The 22950-nt window shown below is 43.8% G+C and overlaps 1 protein-coding gene across 1 annotated transcript; it reads right to left on the reverse strand.

Annotated features, from left to right (window-relative positions):
* Positions 1–4408: 4408 nt before the first annotated feature.
* On the reverse strand, positions 4409–20326 carry UTP25 (UTP25 small subunit processome component). Its single transcript, XM_063390745.1, has 12 exons — positions 19568–20326; positions 18362–18401; positions 16935–17184; positions 15980–16186; positions 13781–13869; positions 11982–12392; positions 10733–10952; positions 8536–8738; positions 7148–7330; positions 6401–6513; positions 5747–5992; positions 4409–4953 (listed from the first exon to the last, which is right to left on the reverse strand). The coding sequence occupies exons 1-12, from the start codon at positions 19666–19668 to the stop codon at positions 4707–4709; spliced, it is 2310 nt and encodes a 769-aa protein (XP_063246815.1). The 5' UTR covers positions 19669–20326; the 3' UTR covers positions 4409–4706.
* Between the last annotated feature and the right edge of the window lie 2624 nt (positions 20327–22950).

The following is a 22950-nucleotide window of genomic DNA, read 5'->3' on the forward strand; positions in this document are numbered from 1 at the left end:
GAGCAGCAGTGATCCTTCCAGCCTCACCAAACAATTTAGAAGCTCCTCTTATCAAGGAACTTCTCAAAAACCTTCTATAAGTACAGATAAATTATATTAACTGGTTCCCACTTATCCATGTCATATCTAGGCTCATGACTTTGTACAAAACTGATTCTGCTCCTCCTACTTTGATTTAAAAAATGCACATTTTTAAAACTGTTAATTGTTTACTAACGCATTAATTGTGATTGCTTTTGACACCTGACAAGTAAATAAAATGGAAATTTCTGCTTCTCTAATAGTAATTACAAGGTACTGGTAATGGTTTTTCAGTTATCGTCCCAGCTACCAAGTCCCCCTTTTGTAAGAGCATAAAGGAGGGGCTAGTAAGAGACCTTACAGCATCCTGATAAACCTCTGTTTTAGCAATTCTGGCAACATCTCTTCAGATTTATGCTACTGTCAGTGATAAGAGTTTGACCCTGGAAATGTAATGTCATGTACAGCATGTAGGACTTCAGTGTGACTTTCCTGTTTTGTCTGAAAGAACAAGGCTAAATTCCTGTTTTTAGCTGCAGTTACATAATTATATTGTCAACTGTTCCATGTTTACAGTCCTGGTTCTGTCCTGTGTTGTTTTTCTGTACCTTACCTTCATCTCGCTCATGTCCTTTACTGAAATTCCTGCATCTCTCTTATATAACCAAACATTCATTCCTTAAGTACCACTCAATGTTATGGCCATTCCCTCATCTCTGTTTCAGGTAACCAATTCCCATTACCAGCTCACACCTGTTAGCTGTTTATCCATCGCAGAGCTGGTGGTCTCAGCTCAACTCCCAGTCCACCTGATAAACAAGCAAGCCTCAAGCACCACTGAAGCTAATGGTTAATTAAAATACAACCAGCCCTGGGCTATTTAATTACCCTTTCCTGTCAAGTTTAGCATAGAAGATGAGATTTTAAACCACAGGGACTAAACTATGTCTTGGATCTAGCATGTCCAAAAGCACCCTGCTGGCCAGGAGCTCTGGCTCCAGTAAAACAACGTGTATTTTAAATCCTGTGTGTTTTCCAGTCAGGCTTCTGGCTTTGTGCCTTCCTGGGCTCCAGCACAGCCCAGCTCAGTCAGCACACCAGCAGCACCTTCACCTTCCCTATGGGATTAAGGGTCACCTGCTACGGGATTAAGGGCTCTGCGGAGAGGAGGATGCAGGCTGAACCCAGTGACCTCCCCAGGGCACCTCCCTTCCCAGTGCAGAACCGTGGGAGCTCTGACCAGCTCCCTGTGGTGAAGGGAGGAGCCCTCTGTGCTGTCTGCTGGGACAGCCCAGGGAGCTGGGGGCGAGCAGGGTCTGGCTGCATCCCGTCCTTGCTCACCCCTCTCCCTCTCCGCACAGGCTGCTCGTACATTCCCCCATGATGGCTTCTCAGCTGCCCCCTCCACAAACTGTTTCATCAGACACGCTTGGTTACCAAGCCCAAAAAAACCCCAAACTCTGGAGAGTAACTCCTGGGGCTGAGGCCATGGAGCATGACTAATGCAGAGCTGAGAAACCCTGGCAGCCTGTGACAGCACAGCTGTAAAGTAATTGTTAATTCTGCTGTTGTTAACAGGAATGCTCCAGTTTCTCTCTCATGTGATTCGTCCCATGTTTCCCAATAACTGCTGCAAAACCAACAACCTGCCTCTTCACAGGAGGCAGCTCTCCAGTGTGGAGACAGACTGTCCTGAAGTCACCTTTCCCTCCCTCCTCCACATTAATACAGGCAGCAGCAGAAGGCTGGCTCCTATCCTGCAAACACATTTTCAGAGAAAAAAAAATTGCCTTTTTGTCATCTTTGAAAGGAGCAACAAAATGTAATAGACCTCTTATCCAGATTAGGTTTTGCTAGTGAAAAAATGATCTATTAGAAAATGAACTCATTAGCTGCAAGAACAATTTTCCTACAGAGACAGGTATGTCTTTCTCTTGGTCATCCATTAGTAGGGTTTCGTTAGAAATTTCCTGAGGCAAGAGATACTAAGAAGAAATTCTCATTTAACATCTTAACTCCAGTTATTTTTACCCTTGGGTTTGAATTTCCCAAAGCTAGGTGCTAATGCTTTGGCAGCTCTGTGTTAGCAGCCAGGGCCTGGAACAGGCAGTCAGCTCTCACACTATGGTACAGCACATTTCCCAAAGAATACAGGACTAGTTGTCAGTACTCTGAGATCCTCCTAAAACAATGACTAAAAATGGATTCTTAAGAATACCATCACCCTCACAAAGGTATGATACTGAGATCAAAATGAACAGGAAAATGTTTTACATTTGTTTTGTCGAGATGAGTAATTACTCATCATTGGTGTATTCCTGTGAGAAAATGACAAAATACCCTGCAGAGACTGCATGCTGTCAAGTAAAAACAGGTAAAATACCATATTTGCTAATGCTTTTCTCATTCCATTTGTGTCAGAACTTGAACAGTTTTAAAAAACCCCAATCCTTTATATTCCATTTCTAAAACTTAGTGTCCCCACACAAATGCACTAGGTTCAGCCACCTCTCTGAAAGCCACATTACTACCAGGAGGATGGGCTCTAAATTAACTCATTGGGAGCTAGCAGTTGTCCCAGCAAGAGAAGTATTTGTGTCCATCCAGGATGGGCCAAATTCTGACCTTGGTGCTCACCATCCCCCAGTAACTCACTGTCTCTGGAACCAGTCTTGGACAAACCCCTGCACCAGGGAATTATTTAAGATGGCAAAAAAGGGACCTTCACACCAGTGCAGAGAAGAGCTGCCGTACCAGCAAACCTGTTTGATGCACTACCACAGGCTGCTGCGTGGAATTCCTGCCTAGGATCAGTGCTGGCTGATGAGGCTCCCTACTAAGGCAAGTAAGAATTTGTCAGGGCACAAAACCCTCATGCAAGAGCTCTCCAAGGCTCTGTGCTGGCAGCTCCAAGCACCTACTGAAGCAGTGAAAAGGCATTTACACACTGCTTTGGTAATCAGTGACTTATAATCAGTAATCAACATCAGAAATGTGACACTAGTATATACATTTCAAATTTCCAAGTATGCTTGTCTTAGGAACAAACCCAGGTAGCTGATTAAAATATCATGAAGGCCTCAGTCTACAGTCTGGTGTTACTCCCATCAAGGCACTTCGCTTTTAATTTCAGTGTGGGCAGAAAAATCCTTGTAGAGTTAAGGTTCTGGCACAAAACTCTTGCTGCTTCTTTAAACAGAAGCTGCACTGCATGATGTTATCTCCCTAAGCAGCCATCCCACTTTAGCTTCCTCAGAGGTCAGCTATTATCTCTGCTAAGTACATCCGGTGTAGAAAGGAAATTCCTTAATCCTATTTTGTGCACTTGTTTTCATATGTGCAGCCAGAATTCTCCCACATCCAGCCTGGCCATACAATAAAAATCCTTGATTGCCACCACTGCCCTGTGCTCTACAGGAGACAGATGTCTACCAGGAAAAGTTTGCTAGGGCTGGCTCTTAAGTCTTGTGTGCTATAGCAGAGGTGTGTAAAATTAATAGACATTAATTAAAATGCAAAAGAAGAAACTGCATGGATTTTCACGTCTACTAAACGATAACTATTCGAGTTCACAGCCTTTGAGGAATACAGGAATCAGGAATATGACAAAAATTGGGAGAAAGTATGTGCCTCGTTTATATATATACTCCTGTATATACATGCAAAGTGAAATGTACTCCTATCAAGGAGTGTATTTCACTTCAGTTATTTACTTAAGCCTCCTAGACAAGAACCCCCTCAAAGCTTATTACAGGATGTTTCCTTCTTGCATTTGGGCTGGCATAGGACTCACCTGCCCCTCCAGAGGACAATCTTCCTGTAGTCCTAGCATGTGCCTACAAAAATTAATCCTTCTACCTTTAGTTCCCTTTAAATTAGACTTAGCTTCCTGAAAGAAGAAAAAGAAAAAGGCAGCACCATAATGCTGCCATGTTGTCCATATGCAACCATCAGGAGAAAAACCAGACAAACCAACTACCTTGCCTCCACCTGTGGTGCCAGATACCATTCCATGGACATTTGCAACTGTATCCCCTGGTTTTGTACTTATCCCTGGTTAAAGTGACCAGCCAGAGGGTCTGTGGGAAATAAGAGGCAGAGATATTTAGGTCACTCCAGGAAAAACAGAAACCCATAGCTCCTACCCAAGCACATTTAAGGATTCTCACAAGTGTCAACTTGAAGCAAGTCCAGCTCTCATTCAGCAACACGCTTGTGCTATAGAGGCCTTGCCTGCTTCCACCTCCCTTGTGCAGGCTTACAGAATAGTGACTCATGCAATACTTGGGCATTTTTCTTATCCTAGACAAGAAGAAAAACTTACCTTTGAGAAAAGAAGGTGAGCTTGCTACACCTGAAAATGAACTGAAACAGTCCAATCAAAAGCTATTTATCACTGCATGAATCTTTACTGACCAATGAGACTTTTAATATACAAGAAAAATAGTTCTGGACTGATTTTGTTTCTACACAGAAAACACCTCCTAAGCCCTGCTTTTTGAAATTACATCCTTCGTTTCTTGTTGGGCAGTACTGAAATACAAAATTTAATGCTATACAAACAATTTCATCAGAATATTTAACAAAAGGGAATAAAAAGTTTAATACTTTTTTAAAAAGCAATATAAAAATCTGCATTAGGAGTAAAATGCAGGTCCATCTAATCACCCAGTTTGTAGACTTAGTTAATCATTCTCTCCTGTAACAAAGAGGTGCACATTCTTCTTGGACTGTAGCATTTGAGCTGTGCGGTCTATGCCAACCACTGCCGCCAATTTCTGAGCATCGTACTTGGAGTAGAGCACAGTACAAGTCCAAGTAGCATCCACCCCACTGTCTGTGGCCTTCAGCATGTTACAAATCTCACTGTAGAAGTGGGAGTATGTTGGTAACTCATAGAAAATGAGGTTCCTAATGCCTTTTATTGTATACCTGTAGCAGAAAAAACAAAACCAAAGAAATTTGAGGTAAATTTTACAAAATACGCATGTTAAAACATCAATCCTCTATCGTGCCTTCCAATTTCCATCAACCCCAATGCACACCAGCTGTAGCTCAACTTTACAAACCCCGTGTCACAGACTGAAGACTAAACAGAGAAGTGGAATTTAGAAGGAAAATCTCACACTGCCAGGCACAGTGACGTCCTCCAAAGTACCAACCACCACCCATTTATGAAGTGGTCAGCCTCTTCAGCTTGGAATTTAATACAGTGAAGCCTGATCAGACCAAACCTCATGAAACTTTTTGTATTTGCCAAAACAAAAAAGATTCCTCTTCCATTAGGAACTTGTAAACAGCTCTAGTCAGGACACAGCAAATTTTCCAAGTGGCCTCAGTTTGCTGTATTGCATTATTGAACCAATTATATACTCCTTCCAAAATTTTATACAATTACTGTGGCACGGATGAACACAAATAAAAGGCCCAATGAATCCCATCTGCAGGCTATATCATCCTGTCCTGACATCACTGGAACTTGGCAGCACTGACCTTCCTGAATAAAGCTTTGCTCATAACACAATATTAAAGTCTCTGCAAAGGGACTGCTGACAACAGGCAAAAACTTGAAAGTACATTTAACACCTCTTACTTCAGTCAAAGAAGTCCTCAGAGGAATCCAACAGATTCAAAAAGCAGCACAGCCCATCTATGATTCAGGTCAGACTCTACCTTCAGAACAGCACACAAGGAACTCAGAGGGAAAACTCGGTTCACAACTTACCTTTTGTAGAAGTGGAAACGCTCAGTGAACAACAAAAACTGCTTCTCTCCCTTGAGAAAGAAGCGCCTTGCTCTGCAGACAGTAGCCTTTTTCGTGTATTCACAGATGTGAGTGAAATTCAGGTCCTCCTTCTTGAAGTAGTTTCGAAGGCGCACGTAGTCGAAGTAGGACGGGACGTAAATGAGCGTGTGGGACATGATGGCGTCGCGGTACTCGGGCAGAACTTTGTCGATGAAAAACTGAAACCTCAGTTTAAAAAAAACAAATACATTTTAACCAGAGTTAAACTTCAGCTTTCTAATACTGATATGAGCTCAGACAGGAATATCATCAAACAACAGACTGCCAAAGATTTTCACTACATTTTTCCTTCTTTTAACTTCACAGGATTTCTACATGTGAAGAAGATAAAAGGCTTTACCAGCACTACATAATCATAGTAGAGATTGGTATTCCTTCCCCAGACTGTATTCTCCAGTGCCTTTGGCAAGGAGAAGGCCAGTATTCCCCTTCACCTGTGCAGAGCTCAGCCTACACCTGAGGACTAACAAAGATGTACTTCTGTGGTGAACCCAGTGTGCTCTGCAGTATGCTCCACTAAATCTGAAATTGCAGTCATTAGGGCGCAGCAAAGCAGCCTGAGACACACAGTACCTTGCATCTATCACAGAAGTTATGCTGTCAGCTTCTAATCTCCGAAAAACGTGAGGAAGCTGGACCACAACGTGGCTGATGGAGCCAGTGAGCGGCACGTTGCGGACGGCCACCTGTGAGAAGGAAGCAGGATGTTTAGGGAAGCAGCATTCCAAAGGCAGGCACGCTGCAGCCAGCTTCCCACAGCTCACATCTGAGAGCACAAGGCTGCTTTGAGGAGAAACAGTGCACAAGGCTGTTTTTAAGAAAGCTCCAACACAAAACTACAGCCATGATAGACACACCAGGTCTGTTAAATACACGATGACTGCTTACGCCCTGAATCCCGTATACTTGAGATGGTCTCCTGAAGTTTTTAGTTTTCCTGATTCTTTCAAAATACTAACAGTTCATGTATCTTACACGGTAGGAGATATAAAAAGGAAGCAGATGAACTCTCCATTTAACAGCAAAATAAGCAGAACAAAATAACTTGAGTCTGTCAAATTAAAACCCAAAATCTGATTTCTGACATGAAACAGCAGCTACTATGGAAGAAAAGTATCAAATAAGCATCCCTGCATGAGGAGCAGTTCTTCATGCCTCTGGCACAGTATGTAATGTCATGGAGATTCAGACTGAAACATTTGGGTGAGGGAAATGACAGGCACACACAGTCTTTCAGCAACTGAGTTACAGAATTCTTCCCCATGCTGGGTTTTCTCTTTTTCTCCCCCTCCCTTCCAGACCAGCACTCCAGCTACGCACCTGCCCAACGTAATTGAAGCAGTGTTTGTTGAAGACAGAGTTAATCTGGGGGTCCTGCAGAGCACTGAACAGCAGCGTCTGCCGGTAGTACTTGGACCAGTTGTTGAGATTCAGCATCCGCACTCGGGAGAAGTCCACCCCGTGGGAATCCAGAGGCAGCAGGTTAATGTGCTTCATCAGGTGCTGCACAGACACATGGAGACACATCACTGCTGGCATCCCTGACTGCCTGCAAAAGCCTCAACTGCAGTGGGAAGCAGGGCAGGGACCAGCAAGGCAGCACAGAACATAAACAAGCAGCATCTCCCAAGACACCACTGTCTGGAATTTATTGACCACAGCAAGAGCAATTTACTTGATTTCCTGCCACAGAACTGAAAGCTACCGTCTCTTTAGTCACCAGGAACAGTAACCTTCTGATCTTCTCCTGGGGCACGTATAATGGATTTGTTTGTACTGAAGTCAACCGGCCCAAGGCTTCTGAGCTAAAAGAAGCCCAAGCACAGCTCAGCTCTCATCACATTCAGGAGAGTTTGAAGAAATTCACTGCATTTTGCCCTCAGGGAACAATGCCTAGGACTAGCATGCCTGCCACCCCTTGGCAGGCAGTTGCAACTAAGGGGAAAATCAGAAAGGCTTCAAGACTCCTTTCTTGGATATTGTGTAGGTTCATGTGCCTTTCTGCAACTCCTGAGGAGAGAAGAACTCATCCAAAATGTATGGTGGCATCAGGCAGTCTAAATTTCTGGTCCAGGTACCTCAGAGGTGTTTTTACATGGAAAAGAAAACCCTACCATTTCAATCCTGAAAACTTCTATTAATCAAAAGCCAAAAAGCAAGGGTACTGCTGCAGACTAGCCACAAACCAAGAGCTCTATTTGCATTAAATGTACAGGAAACCCTTCACATTGTTTAACTCTGGACACGACTAATGCTTAGTACGTCTGCAGTCAGTGGAGACATGCAGCAGCTCCTCTTGCTTTCTGGTGGAACCTGAATTAGGTTCGACAGATTCCTCAAATGGCTGCAGTCTGACTGAGACACTGGGCACTCAGACAGCTGACATAATTTCTCCCAGATGTGATCAAAGGAATCATCATTCTCATGCTGCAAGATAATTAAAACCTCCCAAAACACACCTTTGATGAAATATACTACTAAAGCACCAAGCTAAGTTTAGAGAGAACATGTCCTGAATAATACCCAAAATCTGTAGAAAGAATATTCTTAGTGTAAGAAAAATATCAGGGTGGAGGAAGGAAAAGAAATGAACATCCATGTCTAAAATCAAGCCAGTAAAAACCAGCAATACTGCTCACTGCCAAAACTGAGTAACGTCAGACCAGCAAGGCACAGCACAAAAATGAAGACATATATGGAAAACCCACCAGAACGTGTTCCCAGTTCTGCATCAGGTAAATGTCTGCTTGATCAATTATGAGGATTTCTACTGACGACAGAAAATCGAAGTCCCTCTTCTTCTCCCCCTCTGCGCCAATGACAGTCCTGATGCCCAGGGGAGAGGCAATGATGATGTCTGAGGAGTAGAAGGGTGCATAGAGTCTCATGCTCCTCTGCAGGATGGCAACCCCTGTGCAACAACACCAACAGCAACTGCTCAGTTAACATCAACATTCTTCCTGGAGGCTCTGGAACAGTAATTTCCTCCATTTCCTCTCCCCACACTGATGAATATAGCTGGACACAACTAATCTATCAGAAACCCTCCCCAAAAAGTGCTTACCCACCCTAACCCCACTTGACAAGCATTTGGAAAATTTTCATGAAGTTTGGAAGAGCATTTCTGGATTATTTTTAAGGATTTTTTATAATCTGAATGAAAATTTTTAACTGAAACATATTGGTTTTGATTTTCTGATGAATAGGGGAATGAGGAGGTTGAACAACCTATGAAGAAAAAAGCAGAAATTATTAACTACTCCTTTCTCCCTGAATCCTGAACTTTGGTCTCTGCCTTTGGGTATTATAATAACTGTTACTTTAATCTGTCATGCAAGATTTGGGGTGGATCTCTTGACTATCAACTGCCTTCATTTACAGGGCTGAAAGATTTGCTGCTAAGCCACAAAGGACAAGATTCCTCATGTTACAGTGACTAAAGTCTTGCACCTACACTGCTTCTCACACCACGTGTTGCAGGGTACATCCTGAACCAGCTTACGCATCACCTCGCATGTTACAGACACGAAAGGGAAGGAACCAAAGGAGTTGCTGTCATAACCACATGGCAATATTTCTAGAACCCACAGGTTTCTGGTCTTAAAAAGCAGCTACTCCAGACCACATTCAAACCACCCCCTTCAATCTGCCCAACAAAGTCTCTCCAGCTTCTCTCCCTGACAATGTGAAGGCCGATAGCACAGGTACAGCTGAAGGCCTTTCCAAGGATTTCAGAGACAGCAGTAGGGACGCCTCCTGCTGTCTATTTCAACCCAAGGATCAACATGGAAAAAGAAAGAAAAAAAGAAATGTTCAATTGGTTGAATTTCCAGGAAGAAGATATCACTTGTCACAGCATATATGCAATTTAGAAACAGCAAGTCTTTTTTCTGTTTTAAAATGTGAAAGAGTGGTGGTTTCAGTAAGGCATAACAAATATGCTTTAAATTAGATCTTTGTGCAGAAGTAACAGGGTGTGCAGCACAGTAAGAAAGAGAAATTATTCTGCTTCTATAATTTGCTTCTGCAAGTTAACAGCACTGAAAGTTTCTTCAATCATTTCTTAACACTGAGTAAGTGGAACAAGCAGAGTGTGGTATGGGAAAGGACTAGAAGGAAAATTATTATGCTACTGAAAGTAAGATGCTCTCAGCCTGAGAGATATTCACTGGGGAAGGAAGAAAGACTGAGTGTGACCCGCTCACATCTTTTGCTGTATCATTACATTTCTTGGGGAGCCAATTTATCTTTCAAGGTGGAGTATTTCAAAAGCCTCTGATCTGTCAAGTTAATTTAGAAAAACTGCCTTCTCATCTTAGTAGCTCCAGGAACCAAGCCACTAGCTAGTTGCCTGCATACTGAGTTACTAAACAGAATAAGATTACAATATTATGAAACAGTCTCACATTTTCTGCTTGTCCAACACTCCTACTTGCTGGCTACCAATTTGCTTCCATGAAAACCATGGGAAGCACAGAAAACTGCTTTGCTCAGTAATGAGCTTTAATTTTGTTCCAACCATAACACGAGACATAGTGAACAGGCTCATTAAACCCAAAAGATTTTCCTTTTTATAACATGAAAAGATTTTGCTGCATAATCAAGGCTATCTTCAAAATGAGGTGTGGGCAGTCCTGCTAGAAAAAAGCTGTCATTGCATTTTAAATGATTCTGAACTTGATGTGAAAATAATTACTTCTCTGTTTTCTCTTCCTTTTTAAGTTCTGGCAAGGCAAGAAAGATTTTCTGAAATATCCAGGTTGCCAGGGCAAAACCAGCAGGAAGACCACACAGCCTAGAGTCTCACCAGAACTTCCAGCCCTGATAGCTCTTAGGCATTTGGGAAAAGTTTGTTACTTAGCAGTTCTGTACAAGCTAAAAATCATCTCTTCAGTAGGTCATTACCAATTCTGAAGTGGTCATCAATGTTGCCAGCAAAGACGGCTTCATAATCTTCAGGTCTTTTCAGGTTGGGGGGCTTCTCCTCTGGGTCAGAACCAAACTCCCCTTTGAAGCGTTTTTTATTGCTTACATCTATTTTTTTCTTGTCATTCACTTCGAGGAGACTGATGATAATATGCACAATCCGCAGGGCACACTCCCTGAAGGGCACGATCATCAGTACCTGTGCACATCAACAGTTACAGAGAACAACCCATAAAATACAAACACTTGCCATTAAATCAATCAAACTTTTGGCTTGGATCTGCCCCTGTGATCAACAATGAAACAAAAGCATTCTGACAAGCAGCAGGGAGGGAAGCTGCACTGGGATCCAGTGCTCTAGAACTGACTGTGGCTCAGCCTGGTTCCCCAGCTCACTCAGGGGAACTGAACTAAGCACGTTCTCCTGCCTCCCTAACCCTCAGGCAAGCAAGAGCTCTGTGACACGGAGACAGGGCCAAGGGCTGGCTCCTGGATGGGTGGCAATAGCCTCTGCACAGAACTCCAAACTATAAATGGCTAATGGGGGAGTCAGCACAGAAACCAAAGATTTGCCACGCATGCAGCAAACACCTAAACCCATCTCTGGAGTTGTTCAGCAGGCAGCTGGCACACTGGTGACAGGCTGCCATAGCTGAATCCACCTGCTAATCAACTACAGGATGCTGTGAAGCCAGGGAGGATTGGTTTGGGGCCCACTCCCTCAACTATGACAGGTGGTCTTGACAGGGGGGCTGGGATTCCCTGAGGTACTCCCAGGTACAGAAAGATTTTTCCATGCAGGTAAGACCTTACAAGTGCCTAAGGACAAAAGAATTTCAGGCACAACCCACATTGAGTGACAGCCTACACTACCTGCACTGATAATGAAGATTGATGTGAAGGCACCTGTCTGTACTGGCAGATTTAAATACGGAAGCAGGAAAACTTGTCAGTCTGTGGTGACAGGGGGACAAGAAAAGAGATAAGTCAAACTCATGGCTTGGCACAGAACCAGGCTGGCTAACAACCCTGAGCTCACTGCTTCTCATACAGCATTCTCCCTGGCCATGGCAGAAAACTTCCAGGCATGATAAAGAAATGTAGAAAAGCCCAGGAACACATCACCTGAGAGAGCAGCAACAGAAATACTTGTGGATAAACTACCAGGATATTTGTACAGCCTGAGCAGGTGGGCGGGGTGGGGATCAGGGAATCAGGGCTCTCTTACCTTAGGCCTGGTGAGTCCCTGATCCCTGTGGTCATCAGTGTCAGTCCCTGGCTTCCGATCCCTTCGTTTGGCATTGTTGCTGAGCACCTGGGCATTGGCCTTGAGCACATGGTTCAAGGCATGCAGGCAGTAGGCGTGCCGGATCTCCTCTCCGTTTGTTAAAGCATTTCTTTCTGGATAGAACAAGTCCCGGTACGAATTCATGACACAGAAGAGCTCTCTTTGTAACGGGGTAAAAGAGGAATCAGTTGGTTTGTCCACTGCAGACAGAAATTGTTTATTCACTTTCGGCCACGTGGATTCCAAAGGCTTGTGGAGATGAAGCTGTTTCACATCAACTTCTTTGTCTACTTTCAAAGTTTTATGTTTCTCCAAAGTGGAAGAAAAAATTAGTTGACCCAGCCTTGGCCACTGAAAAAAAAGAAGCCAACACTGAGGAGATATGTACCAAACCTTGCACACTTGAAAGCATATCACCACAGATGGTTACATCAACTTTAATCAAGTTCATGAAATTAAGGAAATCATCTTTTCGTAACACAAGTGGAAACCTTTTTTTTTTTCAATATGCAATCCCTTTTAGAGTCCCCCAGGATAAATAATGAATTTCAGCTCAGTAGATCTGGGTGGATTTTGCAATGGTGTGTCTGTAACTGTTCCCATGACAGAGGAAACTGAGGCATTTTCTGCCTAACCAGCCCAGCAAATCAGTGGCTCAAACCAGGGACAAGATGAAAACCCTGGAGTCCAACTGCACTTACCAACTGGCCCCACTGAGGTATGTACTTTGACCAAAGAAGGAAATAAACCCAATAGGGGCTGATCCCAGAAGCTGTGATTCAGTTGGTCAATGCAGCCTTGTTTGGTGTCTTATTTTGAACAGCTATCAGTGTAGTAGGGGAAAACTCTAAAATTTAAGGCTTCTGCCATGCAAGTTGTCCCCAACTGTCCCCATAAAGTAGCTATATCAATTTAAGCAAGGATAAATCATGTATTGCTTCAGGTGGCACCAGTAATTTTGGCCATGATGTGCCAAAAAAGTAAATTAAATTTCAAAAAAGAAAAAAAAAAATCACAGCTTTCTCTCTGACTGACTAACCATTGGATATCTTCCAATGAATGTCACCCAGCATATGGCTGACCAGAATGGGAGGCAACTCTCCAAAACAAAATCAGATGTGGAAAAGTTATGAAGCAAAGGTTTGTCTAAAAATGAGTATTTTGAAAACCAATATTCTCCGTCAAGCAATGACGTGGTTTTCTGGTACTGTAATTCACATATTATTGCCAGAATTAAGAAATAAAGTAATATAAGTAATATAAGTAATAAAATCCCCTTCCACTGGCTTGTAAATGTGTACAGGGACAGAGCTATCCTGAAGCAAGGATGTGAAAGTGCATCACAAGTACTTTTAAAAGTGTACATGGTCTCTTCAGAAGTTCACGCAGAGCTGCAGAGCACATCCCTTGCATTGTGCTGTCACCACTCAGAAACAAGCCCTGTTTCCACCCCTTGTCCAGGTTTTGGGACTACAGCTCAAACTCTAAACTTTTCACTCCAGACATGTGTTTCAGATGTGTCACCATATGCCTCCAGAACTGTAGACTTCACATTTCAACTCTTGCTCAGCAGTAAGTGAAGAAGAAAACAGTTCAAAAACAACACAGTGACAAAATCTCAATAATTCTAGTGCCAGCAGCTAAAAATAACAGTTGTGATCTACTTCACCTGTATAAAGAAGGGATTATTTTAATCCAGGCATCTTTAGGAATGCTGGACGACTACAGAACATTATTACCTGGCTTTGACTTGAAGTTTTTGGAAGTGTAGACATTTTCTCTATTTCCTTTTCTTCAAGTTCTTTGTCCATGTGCTGTTTAAATGGATCTATTTACAGTAACAACAAAAAAACAGCCTGAGAACTATTGCAGCTAATAGTAGAATCAAGCTGTAGAAAGGATTTGCAAATGAGATGAACAGTTTCCATGCTGGCCAACACCACAATTAAAACTAGTTATTTCAAAGCACTTGGAGATGAAAGAAAGGAAGTCAAATTCTCTCTGCAAAGAACAGAGAGAACAGATTTGACAGATTGCTTTTTAAAAAGAAAAAGAAGCACTTATGGAAGTACTAGAACTTTCAAGCACTAATCAAATGTTAGACAGGAAAAAAGTATGCAGTGGAAAACAGTAGCAATTTTTTGCCTTAAGCTCTGACACGATCATTGCTTGCAGGTGAAAAAGGCCGTCAATAGTAAAGTCCCCAGTGAACTTGCTAGCCTTCCTAATTTACAAACAGTTCTGCCCAGGGCTTTGGCCAGTGATATGAACACACTTTGTAATAAAGAAGAGAAATATTAAGCGAGTTCTTCAGAAGGGGGACAAAAATTGCCTGGAGTGAGAAAAAGTCTGATTTCTCTAATCAGTATTTCTTTTTTGGAAAGGAGAGGAGAGGCAAAGAACTGTTAAATCATATTATACTCAAAGACACTGGCACGCACAAAGTCACATGCAAAGTTAATTTTGAAAGCCAAGCCCTGTATCCTGCTTGCAGCACAGCAGCATTCGCTGCATAAAGAAAACTAATTAGTGAACACTGGTGCTTGCCAACAAATATCCAGCCCACACACAAGTTACCCGGCAAAAGTCAAGACATTTACTGATCCTGACACTGAAAAAAAAAATTGAGAAAATCTTTCCACAAATGCAAATTAACTGGATATCATTTAATTGTACTGCAGGGTCTCTCATCAGCTGAGTTTTACTGATTCCAGCATTTTCCCAATAAAGTAGAGGGAGTAATGGGATGCATTTTCAGGAATTTTAGTGACCCTGGGACCAGAGTAGAAATTCATCCCCTTTTTGCTATCTTAGGTGACTAATTTTCTGCAACAGATATAAAGACACTTCCTAACTACAAGAACTCACTGAGAAGAAGTGTATCATTTATAGGTGGAACAAAGCTGTCAGGATACTTAGCATGCAGTTGGAGAGCTACTGTTCTCATTAAAATGCAATGCCAACAGCCTAAGTCATATTCTCATGGTAACAAGAACGAGCTGTTTTTTCTATCACATGGCCCTTTGATGCTTCCACACATTTCATGTATCACCCAGGCTGCCTCCCAGATCTAATGTCAGCTGCTGCTCCAAGATGACAAGCCAGCATCACTAGGGATGCTACAAACATATTTCTCCCGCTCAAACTATGCCATCTGATATTAAAGGCACAGAGCATTAATATGAGCAGAAGCTGTGCAAGCGCCATGTCGCTGAAGGATCGCACACCCCTGCAACACGGTTATTTTGTTACATATGGCAGGACATGGTGGGACAACGCCAACACAGGAGCTTCAGATGCATCCATCAGGGCACTGAGATTCGGGGATACACCCTTAAAAGACACTACATGTGCTCAGCTGATGCTTCAAACTCTCCTGATCCTGGTGCAGTCAGACTCCTCTGCATAACCTTCAAAATTCGGAGAGTGCTGAGCATTTGTCTAAATTACTGTGACTGCTCCAAGCTTCTCAGAATCTGACCTCTAACTCCGCTGAGATGTGAAGGATGCCCTCACAGGTCAGCTTTGTGATTATCTCCTGTCTGTTTGTGCCAAGAATATCTTCCCTAGTCAAGTGCAGGCTTGCAGAGCTCTTTGTATTACAGTGGCTTTTAAACTACCATTAAAGCAGCAGAACAAGATAACACCCTCCACACACTCTTCCAGTTCTTGATACTTCAAGCTTTCCAACTCATAGTAAAAACCCCACATGAATCCTGGTCCCCAGGGGCTACAGAGAACAAATGGTTCAGCTACACAGCTGCACTAGTGTTAGGGGTCCCTTATGTAACCAGCTGACATGTGGGCAGCACCACAAATAATGTGGTGGAGGAACTTCAAAGCTGTACAGCCTATCACTAGGGCGTTGGACAATTAAAACATGTTTACAGATATTCCTCTAAAGGCACATCCTTAAACACAAACACACAATCTTTTACCTTCTGGAAGAGCTTGTGAAGAACTGCTGTCTCTCCTATCTGCATTGCAATCTTCACTCTCCTCTTCCATGAAATTGGTTTCCAAGCTAAACTCAGATTCATGTTTCACATCAGTAAACTCCTCAATTACTCCATGACGTGGGGCACAAGAGGTATCTGTGCCATCAGCCTGCTCCTGGCTGAGCATCTGCTCTGCTGTGTCTGTGGCTGTCAATTGTTAGAAAGAAACAGGTTATTTTCTCCTGGAAAAGTTACTGTCTGTAGATGTTGTTCCCTTTGAGTTACTGATTTTTTTCTCCCAAAACTCTATCAAAAGATATAAAAGCAGGCTTTGTATTCTACCATAAGATGACTTTTGGCTAGCCTGACAAATGTTACATAACACAAAATGTGCTCCCCTAGACAAAATTAAAGAAGCAACCTATTTGAGGAATTATCTTTTAGTTTCCAAAGACCCCAAATAACTGGAAATTATTAAAGGTTGACTCTTCTCTCCCAGCATTTCTTTGCAGACCTCATGAATGGGGATACCTCAGCATAAAGGCAGAGATTTCCTTCCAATTTCCATATTCCCTCCCGTGCTGTGAGGCAAACCTTTCCCTCCTCTCGGTGGCACAGCCAAGCCAGATGCTGCTCGAGAGAACAGCTTGCATCTCCCAAGAGTGGGTGAGAACCCCTGGTCTGCTGCTCCATGTGGATTTCCCCTGTGCTGCCGCACAAACAACATCTGAGGAAGCAGCAGCAGGCTGTCTGGCGGAAAATGAGCACAGCTACCCTTTCCCCTGCTAAATCCTTCAGCAGCTGCTGCTCCCATCCACACAGAGCCAAAGGAGCAACAGAGTCTCCAAGGCAGAAGAGCACGCAGCCAACAAGCCAGTCTACACCAGGATCCTGGCTAAAAACATACGTTGGTCTGACAACATTTACCAAAGAAGCATGGGAAAAGACAAACTACCTTCTTCCTCCTCTGGAACATCATTCTTATCTTCTTCACCTCCCTCTCCTTCTCCAGGCTCCTGGGACCCTTCGCTGTCCATTTCAGCCTCACTTTCCTCAGCTTCTTCTGATTCACTTTCATCTTCCTCTTCCTCACTCTCAGACTCAGGCGAGGTCTTCAGGGTAGCCAGGAGCTTATGATACCCAGAGACCTGTTCCACTTCAGTCTCCGAATCGCTTTCTGCACTCGACTTATCTGAATCCTCAGACTGGAAAGAAAAAGTCCAGTGTAAACAGCAACAACAGTAACAGCCTATAAAGCAGCAGGAAATACCCTTACCTCTACTTGCACCATTATGTTTCCTCTGATATGTGCAATGGAATTTTTCAAACCCCACCATTTTATGCCAATAACTATGCTCGACACCTCCATTTAGATTTTGAAAGCATCTTGGGAGACAGACTGAAGTGCCTTTTTCTGCACCAATTTGACTTGAAGCATCACAAAACCCAGTGCTTTCAGTCTCAGCTGAGTGAGGACATTTGATCTCCACAGACATTTACTCCACAGCATTTACTGAACCAGCACCAGATTCTTCTAAGAAACCACATACAGATGGAAAACTGTAGAAAGGCACCCATACAAGGGACAGAGCATGCTGGAAATGCTTCTGCCTTTCAAGAAGGTAAGTGAAATAGATGTCAGTGGACAGTGGTTCCCCAGAGAGCTGGTCAGGTTTGGTTCAGCTGTACACCTCCACTTCCAGCAAGCCAGACTGGAACCAGTTCTGCCCTGGGCTTGCTCAAACCAATGTCCGGATTACAGCCAAAACTATAGTGAAACCATGAGTATCAACACAACACCATTTACTCCTTTCTTAGTTTCTTTTAGCCCAAAAAGGGAAAAAGTCAGTAAATACCACATTATTGCACAAAACTGCTAAAGAAAACAAATGAAACAGAGTAATTAACTTTTCCAAATTAAAACTTTGAAGTCTTTTCTTAATCTGACGATAAAGGAGGTTCCCAAACCCTGATTGAAAGAAAAGCACTGGCAATCTGAAGAAAAATGAGTATTAACATATTTCTTTGTTCGACAGAGAACAAAGTCTCTTAATTCATGCAATACTAAGTTTATCAACATTATTAAAACAACTTCCAGCATGATCTAATTTTCAATGTGACTAAGTAATACACAAAAAAGTTAAGAACTGCTGTTATTTCCTGCTGCTTCTGCCCTCTGATGGTATTACAGTTTTGAGTTAGACATTACAGAGAACAATTCAGAGCCACATAAAAATCACATTCATCTTTTTCTACTAAATACTGGTTTTCTAAGTGGAACAACTTAATCAGCCTGAATAAGCTGGAAATATGAAATGCAAAGTTTTTCACTTCACTGAACTACATAAAGATAAAAGTAAGGAAGCAATAAAAATACATTACCAGCTCACATATTTGAGTTGCTTCTGGTTTTCCAGGAACCCTGAAAAGAAAGCACCACAATACTTTAATCTGCCAGTGATGTTACACACAGGATGAAAGAAATGAGGGGAAGAGTGAATTGATCAGTTATGCAAGTTTAAAGAAGTTAAAAGAAAGCTTAAAACCAAACCATCACACGTCTCCCTAAGAAAACAGACTGGGCATTTGCCCTTAAGGGTCACCCTCTCAGGTGATGTGACCCTCTGTACATGAAGCCTAAGTGCTCAGGCATTACAATTGATCAATAAAAAATTTGAAGTAAAATCCAGTGTTATTCAGAAAATGAGGTCTCAAAAGGAATTAAAAGAATCTAGCTACAAGGGTAGTTTGCAAAAAAGTTAATCAGAGACAAAGACTACCTCTAGCGCTAAATATTGGTATGTAAAGTGGGAAAAAGACACAAACTAAAGGAAAACCAGCATTAATTAACCAGTGTTGGGACTGCAGTTCTTCAAAGCCACTGTGCAAGCTGGGTTTAAACTGAACTCCATTCCTTCAAAAAGATGCAGTCTTGTGTGGGACTGAGCATCACTGTACAGGGTGACACACGACATTCCCTCCAGCAGGCTTCCATCCCAATCCACACCGGCCAGGAAGGTCCCAGGGGACACGCAAACAGCACACCTCAACACTGTGAGCCTGCTCTAAAGGCTTTACAGCAGCACCACGGATGACACAGCATCTGGACTAAGCAGCTCCTTCCTCAGGAGCTTACACGTGGGTCCACATGGAGGGTGGTCATGCTGACAGACGGGCATCCCGCCGAGGAGGGAACGGCTCCTGTCACACAGATCTTCGCTGCTCTATTTTCTCACCCTTTCCGAGATCAGAAAAGAGCACGGAGTAAACACTGGCAAAGCTGGAAGCCTGACAAGCCAAGAGACCGGCCTGGTATCAAAGTGGGAGCCTACCGCGCTCTCCTCCGCTTCCCCGCTCCTCGTGGCAGCCTCCGGGCCGCACCACAAGAGTTTACACTTGCTGCAAGAAAATCCGAGCCGAGATTCCCGGCCCAGGGGCGGCAGTGCACCACGCAGCCGCAGCTGCCCTCCTTCCCTCGGAGAAGCGTGACGGGGAGCGGCCGGGCCCGGGCTCAGCGGGGCTCCCGGGCCCTGCAGCCCCGGCACCGACCCGCGGGGAAGGGGCGGCCCCGCCCAGCCCGGCACGCACTTGTCATAGAACGGGTGCTCCTCGCCGAACTCCCGCAGGTGCTTCTTCTGCTTCTTGCTCAGGCTGCGCAGCAGCTCCCGCCCCGCTCGCCGCTTGCCCATCGCGGCCCGGCCCGCTCCACGTGGGTGCCCGGCGCGCTGCGCTGTCGCACGGCGGGGCGGTGCCCGCAGCCCGGCAGGCGGGGCCGCGGGCGCCTGCAAGGAGAGGCGGACGGGGGTGAGCGCGGGGGCCGGGCCTCGCCCCGCCGGCGGCCAGCGTGCCGTGCCGGGCCGTGCCGTGCCGGGCCCGGGTTTGTGCCTGCGGGCCGCGCTGCGGAACGCAAAGAGCGGCACGGAACGCTTGTCCTGGACTGTGTCCAAATTCAGCCCCGTCCCGAAGCTGCGCCCGCGACCCCGAGCTTGGTGCGGACCGTGACGCGTTTCCGCTGCCGGAGCCGTGGCGGGGCCGGTGGGCAGCGGCAGCCGGCGCTGCTCTGGGGCGGGCGGAGCGCGTCGGACACCGCCGGGGCTGCAGCGCCTTCCCAGCTGACCCAGGATCTGCAGTGCTTCGCTAAGAGCTACACATTTTCTGGGAAAACCTCTGCAATCAGGCTAGAGGAAGAGACGCAAAGCAAGTCCCTAATGTCCAGACTGCCTTATTATAAAAGGTGCAGTCAAAAACTCCAGATGAAATCCCACTAAATTCTAGTATGCCACTGCGGAATCTTACTGAGCGCTGCTTAAGCGTTCTTTACTGTGTATGGAGACAAACAGATTTTCAGAAACCATAAATTGTCTCAAATTAATTAATTTTCAGTTCTTTGCATTAAAGTTCTTTATGTTCCTTATATCCCCGTGGTTTTGTTTGACCTAGCTGGAACTCGTCTAATCTTTAGCAACGTGGGGCTATAAATGCGTGTGGTGCAAAGCACACACAATTAGTTTCAGTTTGTCTCTGGGAGTACAAGAACTAAGTGAGAGCAACGTAATTCCAGATAGCATGGAGGCATGGAATATTTTAGGGAAAAGGAGTTTTGTATTTGGATTGTAACTTCTTGACTATCTTGACCTGAGGGCACCCATGGATTTGACTGAAGCAAGCAAGCACATTACCTGCACTTCAATTACACAGAAGCCTCCAGGAGTTACTCCTTCGTTGTTAATCTCATGGTCTGTCCCTTCACTAAACCCCTCTGGCTTGGGGGAAATTGTCTTAATCCAAACCATTCTTCCGACCTGCTTTACCCAGTGCCCCGCAGCGCACAGACAGCAGCAGCAGTTGGCTGTGCCCAGCAGCAGAAATTCCCTTGGCAGGTTCTGTCTAAGCCAATGTGTTACGTAACAACGCTAAAATAAACCATTTCCAACTACCAGGGTTTTTTGGTGAAGTTGGCAGCCATGCTCTGTAAGAAGAAAAATATTGCCAATCAATTCCACTGCTGTCAGGAATGTGAAAAAGGCAGTACATTTTTATGTTTCAAAATTATTTCTTGTTGACTTAGTATTTGGCATTGGGAGACACCAGGAAGAGCAGGAGTCTGTTCAGAGCTGAATCAGGAGAGCTCAGGAACTCTTTGGGGTCTGTATTCTTGTGTGTTAAAAAAATTATAGGATCTCGGTGACAGTAAGCCTGTAGCTCGGACTCCAGTGTTGTTTGTACATTCTTTCCATAATTCTGGCTATGATGACTATTTCACACTACTTTTGGAGTTTCAGGCTGAGTTTTAATATTGCTTTATGAATTAAAGATGCACGGATCTCATTATTATGTGATGATCTGAATGCCAGCACTTGATTTTGTGGCCACTTCTTCACACTTCTTTTCACCAGAATGGGAAAATTCTTCTAGCAGCTTAGAAGATTTGGTCCTGTACCTTGAAGTCTACTCTCACCCCCTTTCTCCCTCCTGACTTCAATTTAACCATTGAAACCAATGATATTCCTGGGATTGTTTCCCTCTTTCTGCTCAACTCCTTCCTCCCTCCTCCCCATTCCTTGTGTGAGAAGGATTCTACCTGGGCAGTATTTGGGGTTTCAAATGAAACTACTTGAAACGTGGTTCCATTGAAGTGCATACTAGAAGATGTGTTTCCCAGGAAATGAACACCTCAGCTTCTCTGTGGCATGGGCAGTAAAGCAGCACTGATGCTGATATCCCATAGACCAGTGAACATGTAACCACTGTTATATGATAATCTCTTTCTTAAATTAGATCTCTCCACTTGAAAATTTTAAATCTGATTTTTTAATGAACTTTTAAAATCACCCTGGAGCTCCTAGTTGCTAACATGGTAACATATCACCAGCAATGTTCTTTCGACAGATTTCTTATGCACCAGCATCTCTGATTCCAGCAATAATAGTGTAAAGGAAGGGAAGGAGAAAAGCTTGCATTATTTGAAATCTGTTCTCTGACCCCATTCTGTCAGCAACCGCAACTAAAGCCCGTCAGCAGAAGTCTGCTGCTGCTACCTGTGTATCTCCAGCACTTTCATCTGCACGACATTCCAGAGACAGATGGTTTATAAAAACCACTTCCTTTATTTTAGAGAACTCTACTAATCTGAACAGAAGAGATTCCTCCTTGCTGGCTTATTGCCTTCACTCTTCTGTCTCGCAGCAACTCCCTTTCGTGCTTTTCATACCTGCTTTTCCACCTCTGGTTTTGCCCTTTCCCTTGTGAGATTTTTTCATTTTAGTGTATGTTTTTAATTGGAGCAAATGTGCTGATCACACCCTTTCTATCCAAATTCATGAATGGACAGCTAGAACTTCAAATTATTTTGCCCTAAGTTATTTAGGCAGTGTAAATTACACAATGGACTATGATATATAGCTTATAAAGTTCAGTGCTTATTTATTTATATTGCATGCGCTTCTGTGGATATAATGAAAAGAAAGATGTGTAAGCTGCAACGCTGGCTTGTAGCAAAGAGAAAGGTAAGAAAGGAGTTCAATGTCTTCCCTTGGCATACATCACTCCTTTCATATTCCAGCTGGAATTCTAGCAAGGCAGGAGTGTGATGCACACTCCTGTGAAGCACACAGCTCTGCTGGGATGCACCGAACATCCCATGTGGCATACATTGCCTTTGTTTAAGGAAATGAAATTGCTGATCCTGACAATTTTGCTACATGGATGCAAAAGTGGGCCCTTCAGACACGGATCATTTCAACTTTGGATGTCTGACTCCTAAGAACACAGCAGAGCATGCTCAAATTCTGATGTCTATAAATGGTATGAAGCATTGGGTTTTTATTGCAACTACAAATTTTCTGACTGAAAATCAGAGGAGTTGGTCAGTCAGAAGGAAGATTACTTGAGACAAAACCTAAAGCAATGGTTGGAGTGTTGCTGTTGGCGCTCACTAAGAAATGTGGCTGGAAGCAAAACTGGAGACATGT

This window comes from Prinia subflava, chromosome 2, assembly GCF_021018805.1.
Source record: "Prinia subflava isolate CZ2003 ecotype Zambia chromosome 2, Cam_Psub_1.2, whole genome shotgun sequence".
Classification (NCBI taxonomy): domain Eukaryota; kingdom Metazoa; phylum Chordata; class Aves; order Passeriformes; family Cisticolidae; genus Prinia; species Prinia subflava.